The 26,436-nt window shown below is 40.4% G+C and overlaps 1 protein-coding gene across 7 annotated transcripts; it reads left to right on the forward strand.

The window, feature by feature from the left end:
* The first annotated feature begins 606 nt into the window (after window positions 1-606).
* csde1 (cold shock domain containing E1, RNA-binding) lies at window positions 607-26,395 on the forward strand. 7 transcript variants are annotated; one of them, XM_088639998.1, is made up of 22 exons: window positions 607-748; window positions 4,437-4,886; window positions 7,069-7,232; window positions 8,930-9,109; window positions 11,022-11,220; window positions 12,006-12,181; window positions 13,895-13,981; window positions 14,483-14,580; window positions 14,898-14,979; window positions 15,437-15,565; window positions 15,837-15,962; window positions 16,425-16,640; window positions 17,622-17,762; window positions 18,656-18,811; window positions 20,379-20,486; window positions 20,864-21,039; window positions 21,136-21,248; window positions 21,594-21,713; window positions 22,612-22,790; window positions 23,335-23,498; window positions 23,868-24,000; window positions 24,936-26,395. In XM_088639998.1, exons 3-22 carry the CDS (start codon window positions 7,107-7,109, stop codon window positions 24,981-24,983), a joined length of 2,757 nt encoding a protein of 918 aa, XP_088496124.1. In that variant the 5' UTR covers window positions 607-748; window positions 4,437-4,886; window positions 7,069-7,106; the 3' UTR covers window positions 24,984-26,395. The 7 variants fall into 7 exon arrangements, with proteins under 7 accessions (XP_088496124.1, XP_088496126.1, XP_088496127.1 ...); XM_088640000.1 differs by having other exon boundaries at window positions 12,006-12,115; XM_088639999.1 differs by lacking the exon at window positions 607-748 and adding an exon at window positions 2,454-2,476.
* Window positions 26,396-26,436: the final 41 nt, after the last annotated feature.

The following is a 26,436-nucleotide window of genomic DNA, read 5'->3' on the forward strand; positions in this document are numbered from 1 at the left end:
TCAGAATACATTAAAAGAGCAGAAGGTAATAACATACAAAGGAGAAACGTGCTGGTTGTTCCTGGTCATGAAGAGCTGTCATCGTTTGTAGTTTTCACTCCACACTGGGCTTCTTAATGATTTAATCCAAATCAACTGTTCACTTCATGGGCCTGCATTGACTAATTAGACTGTCTCCAGGTCTTTACTCATTGAGAAAGTGAAGTTAGATTGAAGTCCAGGAGTGAATATCTGTACTGTAGAAATATAGAATGCAGTTCTGTTATAATTCTTCATAAACAGCATGTATGGCTTTAAAGTGTCTTGTAATGATTTTCTTACTGTGTAAATAAAACCTTAATTAATGAGCTTTCCCTTATGTATGTTCATACCTCCAGCTCCCAGAATTTACCAAATGTGTGAGCCATTTAAAGAACCCATTGACAAAGCTGTCTTTCAGTTATAGTAAAGTGATTCTCACTCTTGGTCCTAGACCAATAACACTGCAGAACTACTGAATTCTTCACCGCTGATAAACCCTAAATGCATCACACTACAAGGCGCATACTGTTACAAAGATACTTGATATAAACTGTTATCGTAACAATAACAGTAACACCTGTCTCTTTAAGAGGAGGACTGCGGGTTTTCCCAGCAGGGGCGGCGAGGGATCTGAAGCGATGATCTCGCGAGAATGGGCAGTTTTATCCCTACGTAATGTGCCGTGCTGCTCATGGCGGCGCTGGAGATAGTGCTAAGGGCTGTTGGGGTGAGTTCGACTCTATTTCTCTGAGTGGAATTGCTTTTTAACCGACTGGAAGTTTGGTATTAAAGCGGGAAACGCCCAGGTTGCCGAAATAAAGTGGGTAGTAGGTCTCTTCGGATCGTGGCAGTGTCCTCGGAGCACGGGTCGGTTGGGTGGGGGAGAGCGCTCCCGTTGTTCTTGTCGAAGGTTTTGTCATAAATCATCATGACCGCCTCTTGTTTCTCACAAATGAATTTCCTTTATCTAGGATTCTCTTTTACTTCTTGGAGTAGAAGATTGCTTACTGAAACACGGAGCCTCAGAAAAGCCTGACAGTTCTGAAAACTGGGCAAAAAATGTACTCAGTCGCGTTTGTTTTCTTTGTTGTCAATAACGGCAATCCCTTCGTTTTGTAATAACGGGGAAATTTAAAACATTTTTTGAAATGCCTTCGGCCCCCGAGTACTCTGTAATGTATTTGTTGTTTGTATTTAGGTACGTTTAGTTAAATAACGAAGTACGTAGCACATAAATGCGCATTTAGAATTTGTGTTGTCTGCAGCTAACTTTAAAGGGAGGGATAATTGACGTAAAGGGTAGCCAATCGGCTTCGAAGACCACACTCTTGGGTAGTCAGATATCCAATCAGCACGTAGCTGGGGCGGGCAAACGGATAGACTGTGTGCTCGGGTGAGTTTTGGCTGCGTCACTGGCGATTGAAATGGACTGGGAGCGTGGACAGAGCGTGCAGTGGGAAGTGTAGTTCGCGCCGAACGGACTCTTTCTGGGAGGTGTGGGTTCTGGCAGCATCAGAGCACTCGATTTCCCATGTTGCATACCTGCGCTGACGAACGCGTCACTCTACTCGTTTTGCAATTCGTTTGGAGTACATAGAACATAAATAGACGGATTTCATAGGAGAAGGGGGCAGGTCAAAGCTTAGTGGCATTAAGCAAAAATGTAGATAAACTACTCTGGTCGTTTTCAGAAGGAAACAGCCTGCCTCTGAGTTTTGCCTGGCCCGTGCTTTTGCATTGGGTGCTAATAAATAGTTTTTTTTATTCCTTTGATTTTTTTTCCCCAGCTTTCCCACACCCCAGTGTTTTCTGAATTCAACTAGTCATTCATCGCGCATTATCATGGGCGTACGTACAAACGGAGAGACTAGATGTAAGGTTTTACCTGCATTTCAAGCTTTGGAAAAGATACAGCATGAGGTTCAGCCGCTGGCTGCGTTGTTTGTAATGGCTTGTCTACAGTAGCGATGCAAGTCGTTACAGCTGCTTATCTCCTGCCTTAAGGACAATTTATACCTGTAGCTGATGGTTTATTTTACAGCTGTCTTGTGCTGTAAATGCCTCTTAGGCATTGTAGGAATCGATGTGATTTTATACCCAATCATGATACTGCTTGTGTACATTGTTAATATACCTTAAGAATACAGATATGTACTTAATACTTAAATGCTGTTAGTTCTAATACTCATTTGTTGTTTTATGCCACTTACTATCCTTTGGATAATCACATAGTGAGTCAACTATCATGTCCATTGCAAAATTTCCCCCCCTCACAGTCACAGTTCTAAATACACTTGGGCTTTTAATTTGACCCACTTATCCATTGCAGGCTCAAAACCAAGTGTGATGTGGCAGGTCTAGATAGAAATCTCCAGAAAGCAGAAAGCTACCACAGTTGTCTTTGGCACCTGATTAGAAGCTTTGATTTAATCTAGACCACAACCCATGTTTGTTGGTGAGTTTTTTTTAGAAGGATCTCAAATGAAATTCTTTCAAGTTGGGGAAGGGTGGAGCAGAGCATCTTGAGATGTGGGGAAGATGGTGAATTGTTCTAGAAAGGTATCTTCTCCTGTGTGGAACAGAATGTGTGCTTAACCACTAACAAAGGACTCTGAATTACATCTGATCAGTGGTGTAAAAAGAGAAGTTCTAGTCTTGTTGGCAACCATTATAGATCCACTAGGGGTTTGTAAAAAAACATCTTATCTGCCGGTGCCCTGTGTTTGTCGTTTGTTTTCAAAGTGATAGGTTAGTGCTGCTTTCCAAAGACTTCTCATTCATTCTCATGGGGGCAAAAACCCTAGGTATTGCCCTCCACTTAAAGCTTTTTTCTCCAGTTCAATGATCAATCTAAACACTTCTTGATACTTTTATGCTGCTCTTGAGTTCAAAAGTGGCAGTCTTTAATTTGTTGCTGATTGGCTGTCTTCATTTGTCTCAAATACAGCCCTCCAGCTATGGCGGGGAGTCTTTGTTCCTAGAATGGATTGAAGGGTTTTAAAGTGATGTGCACACTACCCAGAATCCTCTTCTGGTGTTGACCTATTCAGTCTGCTCTGAGAACAAAGCACAGAATTTAGTGAATACGATGATTTAGAATTGCAATCAACTGGAGACTTAAACCCACAGTATAACATTAGGGTCCCCCATTTTGTGATGTTTTTTCACTCCACTTTCCTTATTTTTCATCTTAATGTTCTGTACTAGGTTAAGCATGAGCTCAGTTATCTTGTCACTGAGTCTCTAGACTTAAATACTTCCGAGGTTCATTTAGCTAATGGAGAGCTTAATTGTAAAGAAATCCAGACAGTGGGGTGGTAAAGCCCTATTTCTGGCATCTATATGCCACTTGGTGAGTAGTACCCCCTGCTCACAGTGGTACTCTGCTGAGTGTTTGGTTTGTTCCACCCATGCTGGAGGTGGTGAATGCACAGCTGTGCTGCCAGACTATCAAGTCCTGCAGCTGCTTCCGGATGCAGCTCGACTGGAACTGTCAGTATTAATAGCAGATGAGGCTCTTGGTAAAGAATTTGGAGAGGCTGGTGAAGGGGGGGGGCACTGAGCAGCTGACCAGAGTAAATGCAGGCTCTGTGCAAACCTCCCCTCCTGCAGCTACTCTTGGGAGCCTTCACACAGGACTGTGCCAGTGTTGTGCCTTTCAGTTGGGTCTGGGCTGTCTCAGATCTGAGTAGACCCGTTTTGAACTTGCCTGCTAGAAATTGTCCTGTGTGAAAGTTGATGTCAGAAGCGGCAAACCAGGATCTGATCTTTCTGCTCTTTACCCTTATCAGATTTGTCAGTACAGATAAGTGACCTGATTCTAGATGATTCTGTTAAAAGGACTGCTGTGTGGACTGTCTGTAACTTCCCCTTCCTCCCCATTTTGTTTGGAATGTGATTTTATGGAATGTTTTTAGGTGTTCTGTTTGTGCTTTGAGTGTGTTTGCCCCATAAACTTAGTGTGAAAATAAAACTTGGTTCCACAGGTTAAACTTACTTACTTTTTTAAAAATAAGTCATGGGGGCACCAAAGTATCCATGTCATTTGAGTGAAAGAAACTAACGTGTCATTGTCCTGGGGAACACCTCAACAGGTTAGGCCTCGAAAGAAGAGGCAAAGGACAAAGGAAATGCTAAAACATGTTTTGTTTGTTTTGCCCCAGTTATGATGGAAAAACTAATTGGAGCCTATATAAAAGCTTCAACACTTCTAAGCTGCTTTTTCTTCAGTGTTGTATGGATATCCTGAAATAAGGTTACACATGGAGCTTTGACGAAAACCAGAAATGGAAAGGAACTGCCGTCCTGCTTGTTATTCAGTACAGCCTATTGGTTTCTCAACATTCTGAAACGGTTAACTTTGATTACCAGAAATTGTTTTACATATTCTGGCCTTTTTTTCTTTCTCTCCTCAGTATGAAGTGAAACGGAATTGATTTTACCATCTGAAACTGCTGCTTCAAAGTTCAGATCACGCAGAAGAGAACCTTAAAACAAAAGTTAAAACGACGCTCCAAGACAAGAACAAGAAACACGCAACCAAAGAACCGAGACGGCCACGATTGAGCTGAAAGACACAACACTTGATCTGAAACAAGAAGATTGTGCCTACTCAACAGCTTCTGAAGAGCACTTTCCAACGCTGCTGCTAGCCTTCTTCATCCTCTTTGTTGCACTGTGCTGATGTGTTCAGTGCAACAGGAGTAGTAACCTTTGCTAGTTCAAATAGATTCCTCTTGTCTCTCTCTGTCTGTCTCTTTCTGTGCTATTCTGTTTTGTTTAACGCAGTGTTACCTGCTTTTGGAACCCTTCACGTGCCACAATTGTGAAGTACTGGGCATATCGGAAACCAAGAACAGAGCAAGGTATGAGTTTTTCTTGCAGGCTGTTGTCACTAGTTTGTGGTTCTGTTCACAAAGCCAAGGATATTTGTTACCATTCCACCTCAACAGCAGGTCCCTGTACTGCAGTGAAGTTGTTGGATGTGGTAACTGACCTTTCCTGTTTCCCCCCCCACCCTTTCTCCTCTCCTCTCAGTACAGTGGACAATTTTGGAGCCGAGAATAAACTTTACTCCCTGAGTCCACATTGAAATTTATGTGTTGCTTGTAAGGAACATATACAGGAGTATGGGGTGGGGTTGAGTCTTTTTCATTGCTAAGACACCTTGTCTAAATATTTTACCATGTCAGAACAGATTACCTGTTGTTTTCAATGTGCTGAGGCAAAACCGCACTGCTTGCACAGTGGAGCCTTGAATTTTCCATACTTATTAAAGCTATGCACAATAAGAGTAATCTCCTTCAGTAAGTGTGGTAGGTGACAGTCCTGTTGGTTTTCAGCATTGTCTGTTTTAAATAAGCAGTTCTCCAGTAACAGTTGCTTGTGTTGTCTTTAAATGTTAATTCTTCAGGTGAATGACTAGTTCACTAGTTTTAAAGATTTGGAATGATTGCCACTGTATAGCTTTTGTAGGGAAGAGGAAGGTGTGCTCTTTATTGATGTGAGGTAGCAGATTCCTCAGTTACTGTTGTGCCACAGGGATGGGAATTGCCATCCGGGGGCGACAAGTCCTGCATGATTCTTCATAATCACCGAGATTCAAAGAGTGATTTGGCCTCTTGCCCAAATATGTCCGCTGTTGTGTTCCTTGTTAGAACTTGTAGTCTGAAAGCTGTATGGGAGGTTGATTCTGTGTGAGCTGTATGGAGCTGAAGACAAGCGTTTTTGGCTGAGGACATGGTCTGTATATTAACGATCAGAACCAGGATCTTGGAACTACTGATCTAAGAAAATGAAGCTAAACTGAGATGTTGCTCGTGATTGAAACATAGAGGATTCATTTCTTAATTTGACTCTTGTTTTAATAAGTTTAAACTTTCCCTTGTTGCATTAACTGCACAGACTATAGTGACCACGGTGGGACCCTGTAATTGCTAGCCCAGGATTTGTTTTGGCTCTTGGGTTTCAGCCCTCATTGTGTTGCACTCTGCCACCCACGAGAAGGTGTCATAATAGATCAGTGATGGGATGAGAACTAGAGGGTTGTGCTGTTTTGGAACACTGAAGTTCCGACTCCTTTTGTAATGTCTTTGTTCATGTAGTCCAGGACATTTAATATGGATATACTTGCATACCTACATACAATGGATGTAGGAATGATGTGGAACTGGGCACCATCTGCACTTCCCATCTTCAGTATGCCATTCTTTCAGTATGTTGCCCTGTGCTTTCTACAGAAAAGTCGTAAATTTAATCTGAAAATACACTGGGAAATTCTCTTCTTGGAACAAAAGCACAGAACTAGTATGTGGTTTAACAAAATGCACATTAAACAGCACGCTCAATATTGATAGTTTTGCTTATATTCAGCTTGCAAATTATTTTAGTAGATGCAACATCAAATTTGTTTGCCCTTTCTATGCATATCTAGTGAGTCTCATGTTGCAGTACTGTTATGGTGAACCAAAATTGGGAATTCTGTGCGGAATTCAGAATTTTTAGAATATTTTAAAGAATTCAGAATTCCATGTGCTCTTTCTCTTGTAACTATGAATGGGCTTGTGTAAGGCTTCCCTTAACTTATATTAGTCTCATAGTATATGATTGTTTTGATCATTCAGATCAGGCTGTATTCCCCAGATCACCAGTAAATAGTATCTTTCATTCCTGCAGTAGTATGATTTCATTGAGTTTTGCATTTGTAGTTATGTTGGCGTCTTTGCAGTAGTGATTTGATGACTTGACTTGTTTTCTCTTGGCAACAGTTTGGATTTGTGCATTTTGAGTAGTGAAAAACACCAGCTGTTGCTTTTTAATCATATAGAAGACAGAAGAAATGTGGCACTTGTAGAAATCGTTTTAATGTTTCCGAATAGTTTAAACGTTGAATGGTGTTAAGTTGTTTTCTTGTGCAAAGCTGCCATGCTGTATCCTGCCTGTGTTGTCACTCTGATTCCTGATCAGTGCTTATTGGCTGCAGGGTAGCAGCTAATAGTTTGTTTACTGGCTGTTGTTGCTCTCTGTCTTTTCTGTCCTCACATGCAGCTTTTTAAACAGTATAGATTGCAAAAGGGCGTAGGAATATGGCGAGCACCTGGAAGGGCTTTGTTGAGTTTACCTTGCCTGCCTCCCCCCCTGCTGCGTATGTTAATGCTGACCTGGGGAACACATCTCCTGTTGGACTCAGCTTGTCGCCGTACGGCCGATCTGTAAGTTCCATTCTCCTGCCCCAACCTTCCACCCTTTCTGGCGCTGTTTGGCCTAACCCCCCTCATTCTCGTTCTCTCTGGGCTCTGGGACTAGCCTCTCTTGCTGCAGGAGATGTAGGTGGAGCTGCCATTATGCATCCATAGACAATTAAGCTTGATGGATGAATAGGCAGTTTTTGATTTGAAAGTTTTTTCCTGGCCTAATTTTGGCAAGTCTGTCCAAAACATTTTTTTGGTATCTGTTTTTCACACCTTAATGTTTGTATTGCGGATCTTAAAACAGACCACCTGTTTATTTGAGGGCAGATGCCATTGGTTTAAGCTTGAAGTATCTACACTGCTTTGTTAGTTCAGTGGTATTTGTAATTGCTGGCAGGCAAGCTTAACCATGCACTTTGAGGATGGGGGAAACCCAATTGGAATTCCAGCCTTGTATCAGTTCTTAGCCTTCCTGCATGGCAGCAGTGATAATTACTGTTAGCGGCCTGCATCAGAGTTCTTCAGTTTGGCTTGTGTATTAGAAGCAGTGGATGCTGCTTTTACATTCATGCCTTTTTACAAGAAGCTTCACTTGTGGTAAGACTGGTTTTAAGACTAAAGTATTGTATTATTAGTAAATGTTTTGATTTTCACCGGTTAGCCTATCTGGTACTTTTTACCTGTCTTCATAAATTGTGTATCGCCAGTACATTTTCATTGTACAGCTTGGCATTCCTTTGAGTTAATGGGAATAAAAAGTCTAGAAAGACCTTTATATCCAATTGAGCTGCTACTACCATTTTCCCAACTTCAGTGGTCCATCAAACGGGCTCTAGCCAGATGTTAAAAGCAGGCAGTGTATTTGCATTGATCAGAAACTGCAGGTTTGAGGCTGGTCTTGTGCCCTGCAAATGACCTCCCCATCTAATTCACCATTCTCCCCCAGTGTCATACTCTGTAGCATAGAGAATCATGCATTACTTTTTTTAGCTGTTTTCATTTGTATACTCCTTGAAGTTTTATGACTGAGTGAGGATCAGCAGAATATGCCTTGGTTACAGAAGAAGAACCATTGTCGAGCATCTCATTTGTCACTTAATCATTTCAGCAACCACTTTGGCCCTGCATCTAAAAGCCTGTATGTGTGTGTGTATGGACAAGGTGTTGTAAAGGGTTTTTATTTTTAAATCTGATTCAGTGCCACCCTGAAGATCTTACAAGTTTACTTTACCTAGGACTTTTCTGGCCTTCTCAGCTCCACTACTGTCCACATTATCCCCTTCTGTTAGTCTTGTTTTTTTCCTTTTTTGGCTTTGTTAAATGTTTTTTTTTCCTGTTATCTCTTAGCGTAAAAATTCTTTGTCATTTTGAAAATAACTTTCCAAGAATACCTGCTAAACATTTGTTGGAAAAATGTTAGTTTAGCACAATGACTCTCACACCACAAATTCTACACAAAAGGAGATAACATTTAGCTTATTCAGTTTACCTGTTGAAATATCCCAGTCATTCCAAAGCAAGTCCTCATATCTTTCAGTTCGGCTGGCTCTTTGCATCTGTTAGAACACTTTTTAATAAAGTGATAAATTGGTGATGCTACCCACTCTTGATAAAGCTTACTCTGGTTGCAATGAGAGTTAGCAGCACCAGCATAGTGCCATGTCCCATTACCACCCCCACTGCCCCTTCAATACTGAGCTGTAGTTTTCCCTTGACAGTGTGCTGCTGTGCTCCCCCAGCTGTACAAGATGGAGCGGGTGTATCCCGCCCCCCCTGAGCCCTCTCTTGCCCCTCCCCTGGCAGCCCTCCCCATTCCCCGCTCCTCCTCAGTCTCGTGCCCTAGCACCAGCGCTTCAGGGGGCAAAAAGCAGAAGAGGATTCCCCTTTATCAGAGATCTGTGAGTTGGGACCAGCCAGGGTCTGCACTCCACTAGTCACTGAGTCTAACTGCATGATTAGGTGCTGTTTGCAGTGTAGTTTGAGCTTGTGGTGCTTCAAGCTTGTGGTTACTTATTGTAAGTTGGTTCCTTTTCCACAGTCTCTTCCTTAATTCTTTCAAACTGAATTGCTTAAAGTGAGCTGCAACGCTGTTCTTATATTTCTTGGTTAGAAAGAACTGGTGTTGTTGAGTGTATTTCAAACTGCAATAAAAGTAAAATGCACTAATTTGTAAAACCTCCAGCTTACATTGCAAAATAAACTAAATTTCCAGTTATATGCAGCACCATAGTCTGTGATTCGGAGTGAGGTAACCATCCAGGGACGTGAAAAGGCCCCATTACATTGTAAACAAGCAGGATTCTCAATACATCTTTTAATCCAGTAGTAATTGCTTTTGACTTGGACATGTTTTGCCAATAAATACTGCTTACTTGTTAATTCTACAATTCTATGTACAGATCAGTGAAAAGTCTGCACAACCTGTACTTATTTGCTCGTATGTCACATTACGTTAGACATTATGGTGACTAGTGAGTAGGATGAGGTGTTTCACATCGCAATTCGTATGAACTCTAGCACAAGGTTATACCAGCAGTCTGGGACGACAATGGCAGTCATACAGTACATTCCCAAGGTTAACAATTTTGTGCTTGATTTGAAATTTGTAAGATTGTTCTGTACCATCAATGAATATATAACCTAGATTGAAGTAGCAGTCTGAGAAATTGGGACTGCAGTTCCCCTTTAAATCTAAACATCCATATTTGAACCATTTTCTTAAAGATACCAAAGACTTGAATATATAATTAACTTGCCTTACCAAAAAACAGCTAAACCTTTTTTATGGCTTCAGCTGCATTGCCAGCAGTTAATCCTGAATACATAAAACTGCCCTTAACTTGAGGTTAAGTTGGTAATTCTTACTTGTATCTGTGACATTCTCTTTAACACTGATCTGAGTTTTCTGCATGAATTTGGCCTTTACACTTGCACTGAATTCACATTTTCAGCTTTCTGATAAGTATTCAATTTCAAATGTTAAATGCAGGATTGAGCTGGCTTTTGGATTCATATTGCAGGATAAAATGTGCAGCTGTAAGAATTCTTTTAAAAAGAGGTTAAACGTTTTTTTTTAATTTATTTTTTTCAGAGAATGTCAGTTACTAACTACATAAGTCTAGGTGCACTGAAGGAGCTCTTCTGTAGTCTTAATGTTCTTTTAGTTGGCCTTGTTTTGCCATAGGGTAATAGTAACCTTGTATTTCCTTGGTGGTAAAACAGAGCATCACTGATTTTTTTTAAAAGATCTGGACATTTAAATGGTGAACAAGGACCGTAACATCTGAAGAAACTGAAAAGTATTCTTAGGTTTGAATTGTGCAATAAGTTTTCCATCGTGCTATAATTTGAAATGAATGAGTGAAAGTCCTGGTTTTCTGAATTGTCGTTTTGATTTTTTTTTTAACTTTTAGTATTTTAAATATTCATTGAATGTTTGGCATTGGAAGGTTGTATTTAATCATGTTTGTGCTAGAAATTGGCATGCTTAATCCATGCATGTATGGATGGTTTTGAAGTCTATGCATCCATTTTCCATGTTGCACTGACATTTTATGTGACATTACAAGAACTAAACCGATGCCAAATCCAGGACAAGGAGTTTGTTTGTTTGGGTATTCCTATGTGCCTTTCCAAATTACAAAAGTTGCACCTTTGTTTGGCTTCCCCAGATCTTCCTCGTTGCCTTTTCTTATTTGTAGTTATTTGATCTGATTTGAAATGTAGTATTGTGTGTGAAATAACCCACTCTCCCCAAAGTAGCATATTAAAAACTGGTCTCTGGTGCATTGCCGCGTCTGGCTTTTCCAGATGAGTTTCGACCCCAATCTGCTGCACAACAATGGCCATTCTGCCTACGCTAATGGCACAGCAGGCGGCCTGCGGGAAACTGGTGTCATCGAGAAGTTGCTGATCTCCTACGGGTTTATCCAGTGCTCCGAACGGCAAGCACGTCTCTTCTTCCACTGCTCCCAATACAATGGTAACCTTCAGGATCTGAAGGTTGGAGGTGAGTGGAGGCTGCCCTGTACTATGTTTTCTGTTTTTCTGATTCCCTGTGTTGCATTGAAGTTGGGATTTTTTTCCCATGTCTAATTTGGTATGGCTTCCAATTTAAAAAAATTAAAGGCAGAGGTCTCTACCTGTGGTTTTAGGAGGAGTTTTTTTATATTGCAACTGTTTTTCTAATTCACGCTTGTAAGTAACTTCATTACCTATTTGACAGGATTGGTTGAGCTCAGTGCTACTGAAATGGAAAATACATTTTGCAGCTCAGTAGCGATCTTGGTTTCCTTACATGTTTGCAGTGTCTGATCCAATTAAAGACTTTGGAAAAAGTCATTTTGATTTCTGAAATACTTCACATGCTTTAGCCCATTCCTTTTTTTTAGCCTATTGAACCTCTCATGTGGTGCATTTTTGGGGGTTTGATTTTGATTCCATTTGGGAAGTAATGCATAAACTTAACCCATGGGACTAATCTAAATGGTCCTTTTTCAGGTGAAAAAAGATGCTGGGTTCTGAAGATTTTATAATCGCCATATTAAAACTAGGGAAATGTCAGAAAAACTACTTCAGACTAACACCTCAATGGGGCAGTGCCTCTTCCTTCTGCGTGTATATATAAAAGTACTGGATGTTAAACGGCATAAAAACCTCTTACTATGCATATGAAGTAAACTGTTAATGAGTACAGGGTGTCAGTTGTGTGCTTGTGGATGACCTGCCTGTGTGATAAATGAGAATTGAATCCAGAGTAATTTGAGGGTGTTTTAATGAGTCTGTCTCCTGCAGATGATGTAGAGTTTGAAGTGTCGTCTGACAGGCGCACTGGCAAACCCATTGCAGTGAAGCTGGTGAAAATTAAACCAGAGATACTGCCTGAGGAGAGAATCACTGGGCAGGTGGGAGCGATTGACACAAACTCACTCAACACTCCCCTTACTATGCTGCATGGTTTTATAAATCCAGTTAAGGAATCTTTTTTTGGTTATGTTTACCTTCCATTTGTCCATTTTGTGTTTGGTCAAACTTACTTTAAATGTTAAACTATCTGGTCTGTAATATGTCTACACAATGTTACCTAGAATGTGAAAAACAAGTGCTCTTAAGTCCATGAAGTGGAAAGCTTTTGTCCCAGTTTTCTTTGGTGACGAATCCCATGATCTTTGTGTAATAAACTTTAGGTGCTATGATATGTTGTCCATGGGTAATATGTAGTACAGTGTCCTAGAATTCTGGTCAGTCAGAGTTAACTCATTTTAAGTGCATTATTCTGATTTTAATTCACTGAGCTTAAATACTCATTTGGTCCCTAATTCTCCTCCTTGAGAACAGTTCAGATTTGGGGGATTAGGTGTAATAAAGACGCATTGAGAAATGCTAGTGTTTCATATTCAACCAGTTAAAGCAATTAAAGTAAGTTTGACTGTCTTGTCCTGTCTGTGTTGGGGTTTGAGGTCTTGTGGTGTCTGAACTGGGGTGGTGGTTGCGGGGGAGGGGGGCAGGGTGGTTAAAGCCAGTGCCATTTAAAAGGTGCTTTGCTCCTTTTTGCATTTTTCTAGGGGCTTTTCTTTAACTATTAGCACGAATTTGTGAAATCATGTCTAAAGCTGTACTTTTAAGCCCAAACAAATGTTCAGATCAGTCTTATAAAGAAGACTCTGAAAAAGCGAGACCTAGCGGTTTCCCCTTCTCTGTGTGAATTTGGGAACGTTTGTCTAGAACTTGCTTATTGCTGACCTCCATAAGAATGTTTGTTCTTTTGTCAGGCCAATGTAGATAAAAAAACATTTGTGTCCTCAATGAGGCTTAGTCATTCCATTTTAAAGCTGATTTAAGAGTTAATTAGATTTACAAGCGTGATGGCTGTAATCATGTTTAAGCTGCCACCTACACAGTTAGAAAAGAAACCTGTTGCTGTGCTTAATTTGAAGATAAATGTTGGTGAATTTTTGCTGTAAAACCAATTAAAAGTGCATACATTGGGTACGTTACATCTTAAGGTGCAGATTGGAGCTGTCATGTTAGCCACCTCTTACTGGACTCCCCAAGCACTGGATGGGTGAGCACTGTCATTAATGGGCTGTTTTTGATAGGCCAGAGTTACATCGGCTATCATTTGTGGCAGAAGTGATGTCCCTGAGAGAGCACTTTATACTCTAGTGGTTGCAGGATATCCTTTAAGACACTTTTGGCACCTAATAGGTCAGTATGGAGGATAAATGCATGCACAGGTTCACAATCTCTCAACATTAAGGGGTTGTAGTAGCAAGCAGAATTGATTAACTATGGGCAGCTCTAGATTAGGAGTAGAAAATAGAAGACCACAATGTCACAGAGTAGGATGCTTAGCACTTAAACATTTCTGGAATATGTCTATGCATACTAGAAACTTAACCTGTAGTTTAAATCTGTTGATGGAAAGAACTTGTTTTGAAATTAAAAGAAAACTGCCCTAAAGAAACATTAAAAAACAAATTTTGGAAAATGTAAATTGTTAGATGCTTGTTTCCTTGTCTTTTAAGTGGGGAAAATACTCCAGAATGTTTTTGTCAATGAGTTGACCATACCAAAACATTTTAACTAAACTTTTGGTGTGGTCAAAAATGAAAATCAGTTGGTGTTGAAACATTTGTTTACATTTTCTGAAGTGTAGCTAAATGTGATCAATATTCCTGCAGGTTGTTTGTGCGATTCCAAATCACCTTGATGGCAAGTCAGCCCCAGGACAGGTTCCCACTGGCAGTGTATGCTATGAGCGCAATGGGGTAAGTCATCACTGTTGCCTCCTGTATCCAGAAAACAAGCCTGAACAATTAAATCTTTTGTGTTGACAAAACTTGCCATGACCTCTAGGTCCCATAAATGGAAACCAGTTCTTATCTTCCTTGCACATATAAATACAAATAAAATTGTTTTTTAGCCATTGTCTCCTCGATACAGGTTTGTGTTTTGCGCTGTTTTTCAACTAAATCTGTGCTGGATATGCAACTGGATGTTTAATTCCTTCTCAGACGTGTTACTAAAAGCCATGTATATACTAGTATTAAGTATCGGTAGTTCCAGAATGAGTGAAAAGTGGTCTCGTTTTGAACCCGAATCAGGTGTGAAGAAAAACAGAAAATTAAACCTCCAAAATCTGCTTGCAGAACCTTTTGATTAGTGCAAAAAGTTGTCATAGTGATTCTGTTTTGAAACAGACTTTCAGAAGTCTTCAGATGTTTGATTTATATTAAATCGGCGAAGTACCTTTCCTTGTCTCTCTTTAGGAGGTATTTTATCTGACCTACACTCCTGAAGATGTGGAGGGCAACACGCTCCTTGACACTGGGGACAAGGTCAGCTTCTTCATGGAAACGAACAAACAGTGAGTGCTTCTGTTATAGCTTTTTTGCATCAGAATTTTTCTTAATACTATTAAAACAGCTCACATGAAATAAGTTTAAGTTTTCTCTACTTTTAGCAGAATAGGCCATTTCAGGCTTGCTTGGCAGTTAAAAGCCAATTCATCCGGGGACTAAATCTTGAAAAACCTAGATGAATCTGCCTTTGTAATGTGGAAGGGCAGCTTGTTCTAAGTGCCTACCTGGTACATCTACAGCAATTGTGGAACGGGGTGGGGGCAGGGAGATGTGCTGTGGTTGAGGCATGCTTTACTGACCTGGTATGTGATTACATTTTCAGCACTGGTGCGGTCAGCGCTCATAATATTGTACTGGTGAAGAAGAAACAGATGCGCTGCCAGGGTGTTGTCTGTGCAACCAAGGTAAAGTGATAGATTCTTTAAACGTGAATAAAGTATAACTGAAGTTTGACAAACTTGTGACACTTGATTAAACTTTTCTGGACTGGGTTTGTAATGCACACCCATGCATGACTTCTAAATAAGCCTAATGTGTTTTTTTTTGGTTAGCAGGATGTTTAATTGCCAGGGTCTTGTTGCTCTGGATTAGGTTTTTTGCGGTCTAAAACTTCCTATGTTGTGCATTTGAATTAATAAATAGAAAAGGCAGATGCAGGCAAGAGGTCTGGGAAGAAGTCCCAGTGGAATGTTCTAGGAAAATGCAGTATGCTTTGATGCATGCTGGGTGGTGCTGTATTAGTATCCAGTAAAAAGGACTGAAAGCTAGTAACGCATGCATGTTTTTATGGTATATGGTTTACACAATGCTCCTTTTCTTGCATGGATGTCTTGTGATTGTGACCTTCTATCCCCTCTTTAGGAGGCATTTGGGTTTATTGAAAGAGGAGATGTAGTGAAAGAGATCTTCTTTCACTATAGTGAGTTTAAAGGAGACCTGGAAGCCCTGCAGGCAGGAGATGATGTGGAGTTCACCATCAAAGAGCGAAATGTGAGTGTCCCTGCTCAGCTGTTTGGGCTGATATCTGCTACAAGATATTTTAAGGTGTTTTCAATGTTAAATTATAATTTGTGTGTGTGGAGAGTTGCTGCCACTTCAGAGCAGTTTTCACTTTTTTTGAAAGCAGACGAATCCAGGCTTTTACAATTTATTATTTGAGGACATAATCCTGTTTATTGTAGCACTTAAGTATTCTTATGCAAAATTTAAGGTTGAAAAGTCAGTATGATGCTATTCATTAAGGTGTTTTAATGCCCTCTAGGGAAAAGAGGTAGCCACAGATGTGAGACTGCTGCCCCAAGGAACAGTTATTTTTGAAGACATCAGCATTGAGCGCTTTGAAGGAACTGTCACTAAAGTAATCCCTAAAGTTCCCACTAAGAACCAGGTAAGTTTCTTGGTTCTAGCCCAATTTGTATAATGTATAATTCTTTTAAATAAGACTAGTCAAGTGTTACTGTTTCAGTATACACTGCAGAAATTCTCCAAGAACAAAAAGGGTTACAATTTAAATGCAATATTGAGGAATATTTTTTACAGTAACATTATTGGCTTGTAAAATGTTATTAGAGCTTTTGATAAAGATTTAAGACTTTCTAAAAAATGTATAAACTAATCAACAGTTTGTGAAAGGATCTTTACACTGTGAACAGTGGTTCTTCCCATTTTGAATACATGGCGGTGGGGGGGAAGACCATTGAATCACTTTTAGTTAACACGGCAAAATTGTATTGCAACAAATCTTAAAGGCTTAAACTGATAATGCACAGAAACAAAGGCTAATTTGAGTCCAGTCTTTCAGAGTAGTCAGTAAGGATTCCTGATCTGTGCTTTTTTCCTGTCATCCTAGAATGATCCCTTACCTGGCCGCATCCGTGCCAGGATTCATTTCGCTGACAAGGAACTCTTATTTGGTGACAAAGACACCAAGTCCAAGGTTACGCTGCTAGAGGGAGATCATGTGGAGTTTAATATCTCCACTGACCGGCGTGACAAGCTGGAGCGCGCCACCAACATCGAGATTCTGCCTGACACTTTCCAATACACCAAGGAGACCAGGGAGATGGTGAGATAAATTTCAACATGCCAGTGGTTACAGCACAGCCTTTATTTACACAAAACGTTTGTGGCAGTCTAGGTCAGGCATCAGATAGGGTCTTTTAACCTCAATGCTTGGATTCCTATGGCCAAGACATCAATGAGCTTGAGTCATGGCATTGCTCAACAGTGTCAAAGATTCCCCAAGATGTAAGGCCAAATGAACATTGATGAGAAAGGTGGGCATTAATCAGCCATGACCTACTTGTATTTTGCTTAAGCTGTGCCTTGCTGGGCACCTGCATTCTTGAAACTGATCAGACCTACTGCAAAAACATAGCCTCAGTTAACTTGGTTTTCAGTGTTTGTGCAATATGATGTCCTTCTGGCCATGCCAATTTAAATATCATGGAGCTTTCAGTGCATCAAAGATTAATGACAAGTAGGCATTTAAATGCTTTGGTAGACGCATCAATACAGGAGTTTCAACCATAATTTAAAACCTTAAGTTGCATTTCCAGTACTGATACAATATAACTGATCTTGTTACCTGCATTCTTACACCTGGAGCAATAGGAATGCATGTTTTTAGTTAATTGGTATTTTTAAAAAAGTGCAGTGGGAGCCTATAATTTATAACTTGCTACAAATTCCCTTTCCACTGATTCCCCTAAATAAGTATAATTATTCCCTTTAAAATACATAAGGAATATGCTGCATCCCAGTTATGTATTTCCTCTTAACATTACTCATTCAGGTGGGTATATGTTCATCTGACAAATCTTCCTTTTGCAGTAAGTTTTTCTTTCAAATGTTTTAATTTGCTAGCTACAGTTCAGTTAGGTTACACAATGTAAGTGCAATAAACACTTGGCTTTGTGAATGAAAAAGGCATTGCACATCAAGGTTTATGTAGTAGTAGAACATCCCAGATGATATTAAATAGTCCTTTATGTGGGAAATGTGGCACAGTTAGGAGTTATTGACCATCACATTTTCTATGCCACAGGGAGTAATTGCAGCTATGAGAGATGGCTTTGGGTTCATTAAGTGTGTGGACCGCGATGCCAGGATGTTCTTCCACTTCAGTGAGATTTTGGAGGAGAGTCAGCTGCACATCTCTGATGAAGTGGAGTTCACTGTGGTTCCTGTAAGTGTACCCCACTGCAGCTGACTGGAAATGACAGCCACACTATGGCAGAACAGTGGAATTCCATATAAAAACTTTATAGATGTATTGGTTTCTTAAGTAAAAATTTGGATCTAGTCAAGGTTACATTGTTTTTCCTAACCTAAAAGTTAATTATAAGATGAAATATTCACTTCAGGTTAGTGGATATGAATAGAATTACAAAACTTTCAGTTACTGTGCTGTAAAGGTTCCAATTTCATCTGGCCCTAAGGAAGATTTTTCTTCAGACTGTTCAATAAATGTGCAAGCAGCTTATGCCAATATAAATCCCTGAACAAAAATGCATAAATGTTATGCAACTGTGGAATCTTGATATCAGATGTGGTAAAGGAAGGTAATTGAACACTCATTTCCACACACTTAGCCACACATTACCTGCAGCTGAGTACATTAAGTTGAGGATTCATGTTTTTCTGACAACTAGAAATATGCTGGTAAGGAACAATGGATTTCAAAAGCACCATATATCAGTTTCCCAGTCTTGCTGTGAAATAGGAAGAAGTGGCCTTGAAGTTGTTCAGAGATGTGAAAGTTTGGACAAACTTTACCAGGTGTCTTACATGGAAACTGATCAGACCTGCTACAAAGCACTTTGACCCACTTGAGGTTTTAGGCTTTTAATTAAGCATTGAAGTGTTTTTTTTCTTTTTCTATACAAGAACCTGCAACTCCTAAAGCCTAAAATGAAACCCTCCACTGTAGAAAAACTATCCAGCTTCCTTAGTTTGTTAGGCTTTTGTCCCAGCCCCAAGCTCTCCTTAAATTGCTAATGTTGCTCTTAATTGTTTGGGATTGTAAATGCCATTTTCCTGTGGAACACATCAGACTCAAGTTTGGCTATCCCTGTGCAGGATATGCTGTCAGCCCAAAGGAACCACGCAGTCCGGATCAAAAAGCTCCCCAAAGGCACAGTATGCTTCCACACCCAGTCAGAACATCGCTTTATAGGCACAGTGGAGAAAGAGGCTCCCTCCAAAACCACCAGCCCAGCCAAAGGCAAGGAGAAGGTAAGCCTAGTACACTTTTCATTTGATCTCTGACCCCGAAGACCTGAAGAATAACAGGTCTTTGAAAGTCTTCTCCAGCCTTGGAAAAGTTTCATGCTAATCAGTCATGCAGGTAGCCAGTTTAGTCATTTAGAAGTTTGTGGACCAATGCTGGCCCATGCCACATGTACCTTACCAAGTTAGATAATTGATCAAAATCTCAGATATGTACCTTTTCATCAGAAATTGATTATATTGCAACGGGTGAACCAAATAAGGTATAAGTCTTATTCATTTGCCATTGTACTTGCTCTCCTATGTAATGCCTTGTGCACATTCTTCTGCATCATGAAGTAGAAATATACCTTCCAAATAAACTTGGCAGTTTCTTAAATTCAGTTTCCATAAGCAAACGGAAATCTAACTTAAGAGGGCTTTTAGTTTTTAGCTGCTGTTACAGTGCTACCAAAGCCTTAGCCCATTCCCTGGGGAACTTGGCTAGTTCAAAAAGTAGTTTAAGAGCAGGAAGTCATAGGGTGGAAATGGAACTTCAACTGAAATAAGATTGTTTGGTTATCAATGCTCTCTAATTTTCTTCCCTTTTATCTAAAGTTCTATTCCACAACAAATTAAACATTTGACATTTTTTAACTTCCTTGCTTGTTTCTAGTCTTCAGAGCACTTGAGCCCATCTCTTCAGACCTCTCAATCTTACTACTTTGCTTTCTCCTTTCCTCCCTCTTTTTCTTTCTTTATTAGAAAAAAGAGAAGGTAGGATGCTGCCCTTTCTCTCCCCCCCCCTTATCTTGTTAACCTTAATTACAGTGAAATTCCGTTTTTCTGAAACCACTACATTGTATCTAGTTGCCTTTCACTTTGTTTTGCAAAATCTGTTCGTTTTGAATTTTTTTCACACTAGAGTATAAAACTATAAAAAAAGTATTGGAAAGTGAGTCCTAATTAGGAAATGCACCCTTCATTGTTAGGGAAAAAAGCACTGTTCAGTCAAGCTCCATACACTCCAGAGTTCTGTCTCAGCGGTTTAACAAACTTTGATTTCCAAAGAAATTTCAAAGTAATGAAAAGCCAATGCTACATGCTACAGAAATGTTATTTAGAAAATATCTTCAGATTAGTTGATTTAACATCTCTAACTTTGGATCTTCCTGTTCTGCTCTTTGAATGTATCTAACTTAATTTCCAAGAATCAAGTAGAGAAGATGGGCGTCTGATGTGAATGGCTGTGCATGAGAAATACTTTGTGGATTGCACAGAGCGCTTATAGCACATAGCCTCATTATGGATGCCACAGCTGTTCTGAGAATGGGGCATTTACACTTCAGCACAGTCCTAACATCTTGCTGTTTTTTTTCTGTATAGTTACGGAGGGTAAATAACATGATTTGGCTGTTTTAATTACAGGCTGATTTAGTGCTTCCCTTCCGCTTATTACAGCATACGGTGTTGGAGTTGTTTCTGTGGACTTGACGTTCCTTAATGCTACTGCATATGATACGCTAGCTTTTAAGATGTCTGCTGAGCTCATGGCTTTTCTGATCTTTATGTAATGTCTCCATGTGTGCATCAGGATTCAGAGGAGGGTGTGATAGGATATGAAGACTGTGGCATGAAGATGACTGTCTCTTATCATACCAAGGATTTGGAAGGGTCCGTGTATCCGCAGGTTGGAGATAAGGTGGGAGCTGTGAGCATGTGAGGGGTGGAAAGAGATTAGTACGAGCAGTACTGTAGGGTTATTTTTTCATTGACTTAACCGCTCTGGTTAGTGCACTCAACTAAATTAGTTAATTTGTAAGGGACACTTAGAGCATCCCTTGCTCTGAATTAGACTAAAGATGAGGATTATCTGAATGTGCTCTAGTTCTTATGCCATTAATATTTGTCATGTTTTTTTTTGTGATGTGCAAACGTTTTGAAACTCCTGTATCTCTTCCAAACCATCTGGTACAGAAAGGGAAGAATGGCCAGTTCTAAGCTGAAATTCCACTGGCATTTGGCTAGCATATCCATCCCTTGCTCCAAGCTCTTTCCAAGTTGAGTCTGATTTTACAGGTGGAGTTCAGTATTTGTGAAGTAAAAAGGACGGGTCAGCAGAGTGCAGTGTCTATCAAACTCCTCAACCGCACTGCTGGCACCAGGAGGCTCCTGGGATATGTTGCCACGCTGAAGGACAACTTTGGGTTCATAGAAACGGCGAATCATGACCAGGAGATCTTTTTTCACTACAGGTTAATTGCTTTGTAGCTTTAAACATTTTATCAGTTAACTCTGGGCAGTCAGGGCTTCATGCCACTCTACAATAACCTGTATGCTGTTTTTTGCAGCGAGATGTGTGGGGATCTTGAAAATCTTGAGCTGGGTGACACTGTGGAATACACCCTATCTAAGGGCAAGGGCAATAAGGTCAGCGCTGAGAAAGTCACCAAGGTCACTGCAGGTAAGGGTCAGTTCAAGCGTTTTTATCAGTGGTCATTTCAGTTTTTCAGTCTTCTAATCCCATGTTCTGTACCTCATACAGGGTAATTTTAGAATTAAACTAAATTCCAGTTTTGTGATGTGTACTTTGTAAATGGAGATGCTGTATCTTGTCCTGCAGCAAATGTGGGATCAGTTTGCAACGCTACCTCTGGTCCTGCTGGGGCCAGATATTGAATTTTATGGACATGTTCCCTTGTACATTGATATGGATTTTAAGTAGCAGTAAAACCGTTAATGATCACCATTATGGAATCTCTGCCTCTATAATGTTTCAGTAACACAGTGTGTCCTGGTGCATTTGCAGTTAATGGTGTTGGGGAAGATGTCAGTGCAACTGTGTGCCTGGGGAAGGTTGTGAGACCACTGCGCAGTGTGGACCCCTCCCAGACTGAGTATCAGGGGCTCATCGAGGTCACAGAGGAAGGTGAGTCATTGCATGAAATGCTACTGGCACATTTCCGCAAGACTCCATAATTCTGGCAAGAAAATGGTTCCATATGTTGTGATGCAGAACATAAATATGTAGTTATGTATGACCTGATGGGAATATTAGAGACTGCCCCTGTTGGAGTCAGTCCACATCCCATTGTGATTACAGTGGTCAGTTTGAGATGGTATGGAATCTAGTGCTTACAAAGCACAATGGATATTTTCCATTTTTTCAGCTTTTCTCTCAAGCCATGTCGTATGTCCCTTTTTTGGTTAAGAGCTGAGTTGTGCCTCCTGTGGAGGTTTTTCCTCAACCAGTGCCTGTTATCTCTTGAGACTACCTGAATTGACCTATGTTATTATATCTTCAGATACAAGAAAGCCGACAACTATGCCTCCTAATTTTTACTTATCAACCTTCCTTCCCATAGCACACTGAGGAAAAAAGGTCTGGTGTACTGATACTTCACCATTCATGGGAATTGCACGACATTTTGACTTTTGACTGCAAACTGTGACTTTAAAATTTTAAACTAGTATTTTTTGGGGGCAGCTTTTGTAACATGCTATGGGGAAAAGGGTTTTCTGCCAATGTTAATAGGATCTATTAAATGATGGTTTTAAGGCAGACCACCACTGACTGGTGTTTTTTTTCTAGCCCATGCTTACAGTGACCTTCAATCAGCAAGCACTTTGGGATCATCTGAAATGCAGGAGAACAGACGCCTAACTTCAATACTTGATTTGTCTTATTTAAAGCCTGTTTGCTATACACAAGCTGTAATCGGGGTTTACCATTTATTGATGGAAAAGCTTCACAATGTGCCTTGCAACTAGGGGGTGGTGAGTAGTATGGGTGTTGGCACTCAAAGCACCTGGTGGTTTGTCTACAGGTAGCCTGAAGGGGCAGAGCTTCCCCTTTGGCATTGTGGGAATGGCCAGCAAGGCAGACTGCCTGCAGAAGGGGGAGTCGGTGAAGTTTCAACTGTGCACTGTGGCTCAGACTGGGCAGAAGATGGCCTGTAATATTGTCCCATTGCGCAGAGCCCCTGTAGAGTGTGTAAAGGACCAGGTAAGGAAATCCTTTTTTCTAATGCAGTGTCTACCCTGTCCTGTGTTTGGATACCAAGGTCCCCACCAAGAGCAGCTCATCATTAACTCATGCGTATTGCTTATAAGAATGGAATGACCAGCTGTTGGTTGGGTCCACTATCCAGCCAATGAGCATGTGGCCTGGGATAGTCCCTAAGTTAAGAAATCATTGAAGAGAGGTTTCTCCATTTGTCAAATAACATGCAATATTGTTTGGTGGATTGTAGATATGGTTTGAGTTCATGACTGTCATTTCCTGTTACAAAGCTCAACATGTAAAGCAGGTCCATGCAGTGAAACTGAATTCTCTGCAATATTCAGAACGGTTGAAATGTTGAAAGTGCTTTCAAATCGGTGGTACATTTTTTTCCCCAAGGGATTGAAGATTTATCTAGAGCAGTTTTTCATGGCCAACCATAAAGAACATGATTGTGGTACACAGGACAAAGAAAATTGCATCAGGACCTTTGAGTAAACTGGAAGATTTAACTTGGCCCCTATCTCCCCCTGTGTGTCTGGTGCAGTTTGGCTTCATCTCCTATGAAGTGGGTGATGGGAAGAAGCTGTTCTTCCATGTGAAAGAGGTGCAGGATGGAGTGGAGCTGCAGGCTGGAGATGAGGTGGAGTTTTCTGTGATTCTGAACCAACGCACGGGAAAGTGTAGTGCTTGCAACGTGCGCAGAGTCAGGTACAGAACACCTTATTAAAAATGAAATTAAATGTATCAAAATACAACAAATGCAAAAGAGGGTAAAAAAGCTTGAAGAAACTTTCCATTTGTAATTTCTGCTTCATAATGCTGTTCCTGATTTATCCATTTTGGTGTCTGTCTAAAAGTTCCAACCTCATCAATTGAGCAGCAGAATTCAGTCTGAATGTGTATTGAAGCAGTGAATATATTTACTTCAAAGCTGTTGATCTAAAAACCAGGATGTTTTAAGCAAATAACCGATTTAATTTTGAACTTACCTGAAGTACCTTGAAAAAATGAGGTGCTCCCTCCCCAAGCTTTGTCTTTGTCTAACATGAAGTTTTAATCAATTTCACTTCCCTTAAGTGAGGGTCCGAAGCCTGTGGCCACACCTCGGCCTGACCGCCTGGTGAGCCGCTTGAAGAGCATTACCCTGGATGATGCCAGTGCCCCTCGTCTGGTCATTCTTCGCCAACCCCGGGGACCTGATAACTCCAAGGTACTTATTCTCTGCAGTGTGGGGCCTTTCTGATCATAGATCATTAGAGTAGAGCAATCTCCCTTCTGAAGAGCAAGGAAAGTGGTAATGACAATAGTCCAGTACTGAATGTTACTACAAGGTAATATTTTTCTCATTGCTCATACTGAGAGCTTGACAGCTTGCAATGGAAATATAACGTCCAGCAATTAGTTGTTTAACGTTTTTTCTTTAAAAACATGTAAATGATTGCGAAGTGCCATGTCATACTATAATTTTTAAAATTGAGAAGAAACCTACCACTGTTGGTCTATACCTCTTTATAAAATGATTTCAGGTATTGATTAAATGGTGACTTGATCAGTTAAGACTGACTGCGATAGTGGATTCTTTTTGATCCTCATCACCTCTGCCCCACCCAAATTTCTTTATCACCTTTCAGGTTCTCACCTGTGCCACACCCAATAAGAAATAGCAGTCTTCATTGTCAACCCTGGTGGAAAAAGTAAAATTTTAGAAAGGAACCGTTGCTTTTCTTGTCAAGAGTGCATTTAAGGTCTGGGATGTTCATTGGTAGCGGTTTCTATCCTAGACATTACAACCAGTCAGTGTGCAACAGGTGTATCTGGGAGTTTATCTTAACAATACATTGGTTTAAAAAGGAATGTTTACATTCTTACAGAGTTCAGTGAACAGGCATGGGTTTGTATAATCTGTGACGAATAATACAGAAGCCCACAGGATCACATCTACAGCCTTAGGCAAAGCGTGTCTAACAGATGAACAGCTCCTGTTCGTGTTCCAGTGATACTTTTTCTCAATATACAAATATGGTGGTTAAACCTGTTTCTTGAAGTGATAGTACAGAGTTCTGTGGTAAATTTCATGTCAAGGGGGGTGAAAGATGCAAAATTGTGGCGTAAATACCAATTTTGGGTCTCCTGACTTGCCTACAGGGTTTTAATGTGGAGAGGAAGATACGCCAAGCAGGTGTCATCGACTGACTGCTTCAAAGCATGAGCGTCCAGCAGCATCGGAGTGGAGGAGTGCAAGTGCAGCAGCGGGGGGTGTGGGAGGTGCCAGAGAGCGAACCGATGTGCCCACCCTCACCTTTCTCCCCCCTTGCCCCTCCAAACCCGTCCTCTTCATGGCTCTGCACCGCCTCCTCGTCTGTGCTCTGAGATCGGCACCGCTAAGCACAGCAGCAGACTGGACTCTCTCCGGTCTTTGCGAGGCTTTCTTTTACAGGTGGGGGGGGAATGGGTGGATTTAAAAACAGGAATTACTGTAAGACTTCTTAGCCTCTATTTAACATAAAACTGGAATGATGATGGAGAAGGCCCTGCTGGAATTCTGCACCTATGGTGTGCGTTTGCGTGTGTGGTTCCTTTTTAAACATGTATTGACCTGCCAGATTTGTGTGGTAACCCCCTTCCCCCTCCCCCATACTGCAGAGAATTTTTTCATGCTTCATATTTACTTTTGCTGCTCTGGATGCTTTTCTTAAAGCTACTGTATTTTTTTTTTTCAAGCACTGTGGGGGGAGGGAGCTGCTGTGTGTGAAAACCTGTTACAATGCAGAGCTTCCTTTGGGATACTCGATAAGAAATGTTTGGGCTGTTAAAATACTTGTCATTCTAAAAAATGGAGCAGACTAGCTCTCTATTAAGCCCACCTCACATTTAACTTAATTTGATGCAAATTCAAACCTGAAAAAATAAATTGCTGTTAATGAAGTCCTGTTAAAAAGCTTTGCTTCAGAATTTTAAACTAAGTCTGTACTTTTAAGGGTGTGGAAGCAAGTAAAAAAATATGAACCCACGTGTGGTCCATTTCCCTTAAATTGCTTCATGGTGCAGAGTTCCAGGTGGTACCATGATGCCATTGTTAATTTGCTTTTTATATTTTTTTTATTTTTTGCACATACCTTTCAGCTTTTTTTTCTCAATCCCTGATTTCCAATTTCAAATAATACACAAAAATACAAAAAAAAACTAAAATTGTGCCTAAAAATTCATTAAAAAAATTCTTTATCCCAGATGGCACCCAAAATGATGCCTCCTTAATGATGGCTTTTTTGGTAGAAATAATGCAGATTCGCATCAAAATTACTATGGGTTGACATTCATGTATGTGAACGTGCTTTTTTTCCTAGAGGAATATTCTGACATCATGAAAATTGGTATCTTTGCAGAAGTAAAATGAGCAAAAATAAAAATCAAAAGAATCAGGATTTCAATTTCTGTGGTTTAGATGCTGTTAGGATTTCTGCTGCGCCTCCACTCAAGTGTGGAGTTGTAACTTATCTAGGAGACCGCTTGGTTCTTACAGAACAACATGAAGAAGCTCTCCTCTGTACTTTTGTTAATGGTCTTGAATGAAACAATAGAATAAAAGTTTTACGAAAATTTTACAACTGTCCTTTCTGGTTCCTTTGGCAGTTTGGGTTACATTTCT

Source organism: Lepisosteus platostomus, chromosome 7 (genome assembly GCF_059453375.1).
Source record: "Lepisosteus platostomus isolate fLepPlt1 chromosome 7, fLepPlt1.hap1, whole genome shotgun sequence".
Taxonomy (NCBI): domain Eukaryota; kingdom Metazoa; phylum Chordata; class Actinopteri; order Semionotiformes; family Lepisosteidae; genus Lepisosteus; species Lepisosteus platostomus.